The 10,057-nt window shown below is 41.5% G+C and overlaps 1 protein-coding gene across 1 annotated transcript; it reads right to left on the bottom strand.

The window, feature by feature from the left end:
* Window positions 1–305: 305 nt before the first annotated feature.
* Window positions 306–9,287, bottom strand: LOC138905571 (uncharacterized). The gene is made up of 5 exons (XM_070194092.1): window positions 9,161–9,287; window positions 2,637–2,787; window positions 1,943–2,369; window positions 858–1,277; window positions 306–740 (listed from the first exon to the last, which is right to left on the bottom strand). Exons 1-5 carry the CDS (start codon window positions 9,285–9,287, stop codon window positions 306–308), a joined length of 1,560 nt encoding a protein of 519 aa, XP_070050193.1.
* Between the last annotated feature and the right edge of the window lie 770 nt (window positions 9,288–10,057).

The raw sequence follows: 10,057 nt of genomic DNA, 5'->3' as shown, positions 1-10,057 counted from the left end.
ATAAGACATCACTTCCCATGCACTTTGATAGAATTTAGCACTCAAGCCATCAGGGCCCGGTGCACTGTCAGGATCAATCGAGAATACACATTATTTAACCTCCTATAGGGAAGGAATAGATGTCAGATCAACGTTATCAGCTTCAGTAACAACGTTCTTCACTACATTTAGAATTTGAGAGTCTTCTACAACAATATCAGCTTGAAAGATCTTTTGGAAGAACTGGACAGCTGCACTTGTCACATCATTGGTGCCCTCTATCCATTCACCTTCCTCATTTTTTATTTTTAGGATGGAAAGATTTCTTATTCTATCCTTAATGACTCCATGGAAGTAAGCTGTGTTGGCATCTCCTCAAGAATCAAGAAACTGGTGAATTCAGCTTTAGTTCTAGCCATCTTGGTCCTGATATCTTGAGTATTGTTGGTAATAGATGCCTCTTCAAGTTCCTTAATAAGCTTTTCCAACTTCTTTGGTTCTTCATAAATATCACCAAAAGTAGCCTTTGACCATCTTCTCAAAGTACTGCATACTCTTTTAGTCTTCTGGTGAAGGATATAAAGGGGATTCCCATGAACCTCTTCAACCCATGATTGTTGGATCACATTTAAGTATTCATCATGGTCCACCCATATATTCAAAAATTTGAAATATCTAGTATGAGTAGGATCAGAATTCCCACATTCAATCAGTAATGGGACATGGTCAAAGCATATCCTAGAGAGATGTGTAACTTTTGTCTTCCCAAACAGATCAAATCATTCAACATTGTATTTTAATCTGTCTAATCTCTTCCAAATTGTGTTGTGTGTGTGTGGGGGAGGGGGGGGGGTCCTATTGTTACTCCAAGTGAAAACAGTTCCATGAAATCCACCATCTTGTAAATTGCAATCATTTAGACAGGAGAGGAAATCAATTCCATCTTGAATTCTATAGGGTAAACCACCCAGCATTTTCTCTGAGCTAATAGCTACATTGAAGTCACCAACCAATCTCCAATGGCCGTTAATGTTATTGGACGTGCTTCTGAGTTCATCCCATAGAACAGTTCTTTGGGTTTCATCGCACTTGGCATACACAATGGTAATGTGAAATGAAATATTCCCATGAATTTGAAAAATTTGAAGTAAAACTTGTTGTTCTTTATCATCCAGGACATTGATCTTGTAATCAGTAGACCAAAGGACCCATATCTTGTTGGAACAATTGTGCAAATATTCTTGGTATCCAATCATACTTTTATACTTTTCAATCTTCCTTGCTCTCAGCATAGGTTCCTGCAAGAAAATAAAAGGAAGGTTGTATTGGTTTTTAATGGTTTTGAGTCTTTCCGCAGCACCTTGGGACCCTATGCCCCTAATGTTCCATGATAAATAATTAGTCATTTGAAAACTGAGTTTTGTTCCCCCTGAGCCTTTGTAATTTCTTCTGGATTCCTACTGTTAGGAGTCCAATTGATCTCACCTAGTTGATCACCAAGTCCTCTTGGTAAGAGATTGTTGAATTGAATAATTTTTGGTGGACTTGGGAGGTAGTCACAAGATTGCATTCAACACTTTGATACCTCTCTGTCATATGATCATCATCGGATAAAGAGTTTTTCTTATCTTTAGATAGTATTTCCATACTCATTTCATGGTTTGGGGGTATTACTGATAGCATTTGCTTCCCCACCCAAGGCCATCTGGATAATTTCTCCTGGATCAATGATTCTTGGTGGCTCATCTAGCAGTTGATATTCAAGCCTCCTTTCTCTATCGTTCTAGCTAGCATATTTCTCAGCAAGTTTGGGGTCAAGGCCAAAGAGTGGTCTATACATCAAGCTATGACTTTCCTGATCCATGTCACTTGTTAGGACAACATCACCTGGTATGGTCACTTTTTATTTAAACTTTCTCCCTTTCTTGTTCATCTTATTTGTTTCCTCTAGCTTCATATTCACTAGTGAAGTATTCATGATGTCCTTTTGATTATCGACAAAATCACTGCTCAACTCAATCTCTGGGTATTCTGCCTCATTTCCCTGATATGTCTTTTTACTAGCCTTATTGATAGTAAGTAATTTTGACTTCTTCTTATTGTCTTTGTTACTGTTGTATTTGTCTCTTATTGTATGTTTGGCCTGAGCTTGAGGGATCAAAGAAGCAACATCTGGGATCACTTCCATATTCACTTCACCACTGTTATTGTGGGTGACAATCACAATACTTTGACCATCATTGATCATGTTGGCGGTATCATTCCCCTTTTGAGTTGTCATAACAACATGAATGTTGTTATCTTTGTTTATATTCTTTCTTTTATTCAGAGTATGCCAACCATATTCAACTCCTTTGTCAATATTGGTAGTACTATTGTTGTTAGCTAGTCTGTTATCCGTGGGTTTTACAGCAGCATGTGAATTGTCATTGGTCTATACATCATACTGAGGCCTGTCCTGATCTTTTCTTTGCTCATTTCTCTTATCCGCTCTCACATTTTTATTTTGATTAGTATCATTCCTTTTGGTTTGCTCATTAACCTCGCTGCCATTCTAAAATCTTAGTTCTGGATGTAAAATTCTACACACTCTATCTGAATGTCCTTGCCTCATACAGTGCTTGCAAAATACAGGTAGTGATTCATATTCAACTTACTGAATGAACTCTTCAATATTTCCCTCATGGTTCCTGATCTCGACAGTAATCTCATTTAAAATTGGCTTTGCAAGGTCAATTTCAATTCTATGTTTTGTAGAAGTGGGTCTTGTTTTGGTGACCATTGCCTTGTCCAAAACCAGAGGAAACCCTATAGGATCAACTATACGACATATTGTATCCCACTAATAGAAATGCCATGGGAGATCAGGACTGTCGTGGTGGCTCCTATCTCGATACTAGGCAAGTCGACAATCTCAATACACCACGATTTCTTTTAAGTTTAAAAATATAATATTTAAACACAATCTACAAATCTCGCAAATACCAATACAAACACTCCCAAAACCTGGTGTCACTGAGTACATGAGCATCTAATTATTAATACAAGTCTGAAAAATATGGTCCATGACATTCTGAGGCCAAATACAGTAAATAAGGAGATAGGGAAGGAGAGGCAAGGTCTGCGAAACACGACAACTATCTCAGAATTTCCAGAAAATCAACTGTGCGAAAGAATCAACACCCGCTATGTCCGGGAACACCTGGATCTGCACACGAAGTGCAGGGTGTAGTATGAGTATAACCAACTCAGCAAGTAATAATAATAAATAAAGAACTGAAGATGGTGATGAGCTACACAATTATAGTTCACTTTCAGTAATTCCGGCAAAGAATAGACATGCTTTCAAATCCAGTAGTTTAAGTTAAATCAATTTTATACAGTTCAAGTGCATGTAATACGGATATAAAATCTTTCAGATAATTTCACAACAATGACAGATAGCAACTAAGTGCAATAACAAATGAAAAACAAGTACAGCCTCTCAGGCAACAGGCACCCAACTCGTCATAACAGCTCAACCAGGTTGCTCTCAGCCCTCAACACTCACACTCAATGGGTACCCTCGCTCACTGGGGGTGTACAGACTCCGGAGGGGATCCTACAGCCCATGCGCTATAATCCGCACGTACAACTCACGTGCTATAGTATAAATATTTAGATCTACACGAACAACTCACGTGCTGCACGGACAACTTACGTGCTATAGTATAATATCTCACAATTAGTCCCTCGGCCTTGCTCATTCATAAATCTCTCCAGTCTCTCGGAATCTCAACAATCATGAAATCAACCCAAACAACAATGATATGATGCATCAATAATGAACAATAGAGACTGGGATAAAATAATCAAGTAAGTTGTGACTGAGTACAAAACAACAATTAAGCAGATAGTTCAACATATACATGACCTATGTGGGTCCCAACAGTTCCAACATATAGCCTAAACATGGTTTCTAACATGACTTCTAGACAAATTTCCACAACACATAGAGAGCACATAGTTATCAACAAGTTATTCAACTTTACAGTTTTCACAGGACGGACCCAGTCATAATCCCCTCGGTGCATGCCCACACGTCCGTCACCTAGCATGTGCGTCACCTCCAAAATAGTCACATGACACAAAATTCGGGGTTCCATACCCTTAGGACCAGATTTATAACTGTTACTTATCTTAAACCGTGAAACTCTTATTTCGCTAAGCCTTTGCCTCGTGATTTGCCTCCAAACATCTCGAATCTACTCACAAATAATTCGTTTCAGTCAATAAAATTTATTGGAATTAATTCCATAAGAAAATGCTAATTTTTCCATCAAAAGCCAAAATTTAGCTCAGAAATCGCCCGTGGGGCCCATGTCTCGGAACCCGACAAAAGTTACAAAATCTGTAAGCCCATTCAACCACGAGTCTAACCATACTAATTTTATCAAAATCCGACCTCAACTCGACCTCCAAATCTTCAAATCTTATTTTTAAATCCCTAAGTTCGAACCCCTGATTTACACCTCAAAACATGTAATCTAGTCGGATTATTCGATGATAACTCAATATTATGTAGTATAAATGATCACAAGGGACTTACCTCAAGTTTTCCCGTGAAAACCTTGCTCAAATATCGCCCAACCCGAGCTTGAAATGCCCAAAAATGGCAAAAGCTAGGAACCCCTCTGTTTTTTGTACTGCCCAAGGGTTTTCGCACCTAAACTCCTTTCTGCGCTTCTGCGAAAGCCGCACCTACGCACACATCTGTGCTTCTGCGTAGGCCATCTCCCCTTCCCCTATCTGCTTCTCGGCATTGCTTCGCACATGCGATCACGCAGGTGCGGAAATTTAGTCGCGCCTGCGACCACTCCTTCTCTTCAGCTTTTTCTTCTAAGTCCGAATTTAATCCGTTAACCATCCGAAACTTACCTGAGGCCCCCAGGACCTCAACTAAATACAGCAACAAGTCCTAAAACATCATACAAACTTAGTCGAGTCTTCAAATCACATCCAACAACACTAAAAACACGAATCACACATAGATTCAAGCCTAATGAACTTTGAAACTTCCAATTTCTACAAACGACGCCGGAACCTATCAAATTACCCGATTAACCTCAAATTTTGCACACAAGTCATAAATGACATATTGGAGGTATTTAAATTTTAAGAATCGGATTCCGACCCCGATATCAAAAAGTCAGCCCCCGGTCAAACTTCTCAAAATTCAACTTTCGCCATTTCAAGCCTAATTCCTCTACCGACCTCTAAATAATTTTCCGGACATGCTCCTAAGTCCAATATCACCATACAGAGCTATTGGAATTATCAGAATTCGAATCTGAGTTCGTTTACACATAATTACGCATCCGGTCAATTTTTCTAACTTAACCCGATAAGTCATAAAATAACTGTAAAGCATAAATTTAGAAGTAAATGGGGAACAGGGTTATAATATTCAAAACGACTGGCCGGGTCGTTACATTCTCCCTCTCTTAAACAAACGTTCATCCTCGAACGGGTTTAGAATTATACCTTGAGTCTCAAATAGGTGTGGATATTTGCTTCGCATCTCCTGCTCAATCTGCCAAGTAGCTTCTCCGACTGGCTGGCCTTTCCACTGTACCTTCACTGATGCTATGTTCTTTGACCTCATCTTTCGAACTTGCCGGTCTAAGATATTCACTAGCTCCACATCATAAGTCAAATTACCGTCCAGCTATACTGTACTGAAATCCAGAATATCAGACGGATCCCCGACATACTTCCAAAGCATGGATACATGGAACACTGGATGAACGCATGATATACTAGGTGGAAAAGCAAGTTCATAAGCCACCTCTCCAATTTTCTTAAGTATCTCAAAAGGCCCAATATACCAAGGGCTCAACTTGCCCAACCATGTAAACAGCATCACGAACCTTCCTATCGGCATAACTCTTCTGTCTAGACTGTGTCGTGCGAAGCCGTTCCTGAATCACTTTGACCTTCTCTAAAGCATCCTAAACCAAGTCAGTACCCAATAGTCTAGCCTCACCCGGCTCAAACCAACCCATCAGAGACCGACACCGTCTACCATAAAAAGCCTCATACGGAGCCATCTGAATGCTCGATTGGTAGTTGTTATTGTAAGCAAACTCCGCGAGTGGCAGAAACTGATCCCAAGACCCTCCAAAATCTATAACACAAGTGCGTAGCATATCTTCCAATATTTGAATAGTGCACTCGGACTGTACGTCCGTCTGAGGGTGAAATGATGTACTCAACTGAAGCTGTGTGCCCAATTCTCGTTGCACTGCTCTCCAAAACTGTGAGTAAACTGTATACCCCGATCTGAAATGATGGACACTGGCACACCGCATAGGCAAACAATCTCGCGGATATAAATCTCAGCCAACCGCTCCGAAGAATTATTGGTACCAACAGGAATAAAATGCGCAGACTTAAACAATCGACCTATAATCACCCAAACCACATCAAACTTCCTCAAGGTTCGTGTAAGCCCAACTACGAAATCCATGGTAATACGCTCCCATTTCCACTCCGGAATTTCAAGTCTATGAAGCAATCCTCCCGGCCTCTGATGTTCATATTTTAGCTGTTGACAATTTAAACACCGAGCTACAAACCCAACTATATCTTTCTTCATTCGTCTCCACCAATAGTGCTACGTCAAATCCTGATACATCTTCGCGGCACCTGGGTGAATGGAGTACCGTGAACTGTGAGCTTCCTGGAGAATCAACTCACGCAAACCATCTACATTAGGCACAAATAGCCTGTCCTGCATCCGTAATACACCATCATCTCCAAACTTTCTTGGCATCACTGTGCTGAACCGTGTCCTTAAGGACAAGCAGATGTGGATCATCATACTGGCGCTCTCTAATGCGATCATATAAAGAAGACAGAGAAACCATACAAGCCAAAACTCGATTCGACTCGGAAACATCCAATCTAACGAACTGGTTGGCCAAGGCCTGAACATCTAGGGCTAAAGGCCTCTCTGTTACCGGTAAGTATGCTAAGCTGTCCAAACTCTCCGCCTTATGACTCAAGGCATCGGCCACTACATTGGCCTTTCCGGGATGATAGAGAATGGTGATAACATAATCCTTAAGCAACTCTAACCACCTCTGCTGCCGCAAATTAAGATCTTTCTATTTGAATAAATGTTGTAGACTACGATGATCGGTATACACCTCACATTGGACACCGTACAAGTAATACCGCCAAATTTTCAAGGCATGAACAATAGCTGCTAACTCAAGATCGTGGACCGGATAATTCTTCTCATGTACCTTTAACTGCCTGGACGCATAGGCAATCACCCTACCGTCTTGCATAAGCGTTGTGCCGAGATCAATACGTGACGCATCATAATAAACAATATATGACTCTGAACCTGTAGGTAACACCAATACTGGAGCTGTAGTCAAAGCTGTCTTGAGCTTCTAAAATGTCTCTTCACACTAATCCGACCACCTGAACGGAGCACCTTTCTGGGTTAATTTAGTCATAGGCGATGCAATAGATGAGAAACCCTCCACGAAGCGACGATAATAACCGGCCAAGCCGAGAAAACTCCGAATCTCAGTAACTAAAGATGGTGTGGGACAACTCTAAACTGCCTCTATTTTCTTCAGATCCACCTTAATTCCTTCACTGGACACTATATGTCCCAAGAATGCCATCGAACTAAGCCAGAACTCACACTTAGAGAATTTGGCATAAAGTCTCTCTTCTCTCAATCTTTGTAATACAATACTCAAGTGTTGTGCATGCTCCTCCTAGCTACGTGAGTACACCAGAATATCATCAATAAATACTATGACAAATAAATCAAGATATGGCTGGAATACAATATTCATCAAATGCATAAATGTTGTTGGGGCATTGGTTAGCCCAAAAGACATCACAAGAAATTCGTAGTGGCCATAACGAGTTTTGAATGCCGTCTTTAGAATATCTGAATCTCGAGTTCTGAATACCGTCTTTAGAATATCTGAATCCCGAATTTTCAATTGGTGATATCCAGATCTTAAATCAATTTTGGAAAACACCCTCGCCCCCAGAAACTGGTCAAATAAGTCATCAATAATTAGTAATAATATCGCCCACCGATGTAGATACACAAACAGGTGAAAATAAGGACTCACGAGGCATATCCAGATAATTAGCAAAATACGAAGATACATATGAACAAGCAGAAACAAGGTCAAATAATATAGAAGCTTCCCAGTGGCACACTGAAACAATACATGTGATCACTGCATCTGAAGCAACAACATCTGGCCTGGCAGGAAAAGCATAGAATCGGGCCTGACCGCCACCTGATCGGTCTCCCCCTCTTGGGCGACCCCTAGCTTCCTGACCCCTACCCCGAGCTGGCCGGGCGGGTGGTGGAACTGCTGGTGATGGTGCCATCGGTCGAGAACTCTGTTGTGGAGCCCCACTCAACAGCCAAGGATAATGTCTCTTGAAATGACCAAATTCTTCGCACTCGAAACAACCTCTCCTCTGACGGACTTGCTGCTCTTGATAACCCGAGGAATTACCTGTAGAATCTTGAGCGAACGAGGCATGATGAGAACTCTGTGCTGGTAGTGCACTAAATAAAGACTGGCCTGAGTGAGAACTGTAAGAACCGTGGCTAGCTGAAGCACCACGATGAGCTGGACAACCCGTCTGAGCGTGTCTGTAAGAATGACCCCTACAGAGGTAAAACTGACCCCCTGAAGGAACACCGCTGAGATCACCTGAACCACGAGACCTCTTAGCCTCCCTCTCAACACGCTCCTAGCTGAAAACCATCTCAATCTGACGAGGAATGTCAATCACCTCATCGAAAGTAGCACCAGACACACTCTCTCTCTAGTCATGAGTTATCATAGCTGAAAAGTGAGGCCATCAAAGAACCTCTTAATCCTCTCCCTATCAGTGCAAACCAACCAGACTGCATGACGAGCCAACTCAGAAAATCTCATCTCGTATTGCGTCATAGACATACTATCTTGATGTAACTACTCAAACTGTCTGCGCAGCTCCTCTCTGCGGGACTGATGCACGAACTTCTCCAAAAAGAGAACGGAGAACTCCTGCCATGTACGTGGTACTGCACCAACTGGCATGCGCCTCTCACAAGCCTCTCACTTCCTTTAAGTGAACGAGACCCCACTGGTCTCCAGAATACCCGTTGTCCAAAGCATCCGTTGACACTTATCTAGGAAACCCTGAGCATCCTCTGACTCAGTACCACTAAATGGTGAAGGTCGAAGCCTCTCAAATCTCTCAAGTATCCTCTGCTCATCATCTGCCATAACAGGAACTACCGGGTACTGAGCAGCTATAACTGGATGGGCTGGTAGTGCCCCCGATATATGAAGTCCCTTTACTACCCCGTTCATAAAGAAAATAATAGATAGGGTGAAAATAATAGATACGGCTATCTTCAGTTCACTAACTGTGTAGCTCGTCACTATCTTCAACACCCGCTATGTCCGAAAATACCTAGATCTGCACACGAAGTGTAGGGTGTAGTATGAGTACAACCAACTCAGCAAGTAATAATAATAAATAAAGAACTGAAGATAGTGACGAGCTACACAGTTATAGTTCACTTTCAGTAATTCCAGCAAATAATAGACATGCTTTCAAATCCAGCAGTTTAAGTCAAATCAATTTTATACAGTTCAAGTTCATGTAATCCAGATATAAAATATTTCAGAGAATTTCACAACAATGACAAATAGCAACTAAGTGCAACAACAAATGAAAAGCAAGTACAACCTCTCAGGCAACAGTCACTCAACTCGTCACAACAACTCAACCACTCGGCTCTCACCCCTTAGCACTCACACTCAATGGGCACCCACGCTCACTGGGGTGTACAGACTCCGGAGGGGCTCCTATAGCCCAAGCGCTATAATCCGCACGGACAACTCACGTGTTATAGTATAAATATCTGGATCTACACGAACAACTCACGTGTTGCACGGACAACTCACGTGCTATAGTATAATATCTCACAATCAGGCCCTCGACCTCGCTCAGTCAGAAATCTCTCCAGCCTCTCGTGCTCTCAACAATC

Source organism: Nicotiana tomentosiformis, chromosome 2 (genome assembly GCF_000390325.3).
Source record: "Nicotiana tomentosiformis chromosome 2, ASM39032v3, whole genome shotgun sequence".
Lineage (NCBI taxonomy): Eukaryota > Viridiplantae > Streptophyta > Magnoliopsida > Solanales > Solanaceae > Nicotiana > Nicotiana tomentosiformis.
Note: the sequence above shows the minus strand (reverse complement) of the source record. Positions and strands in the feature narration are given on the sequence as shown.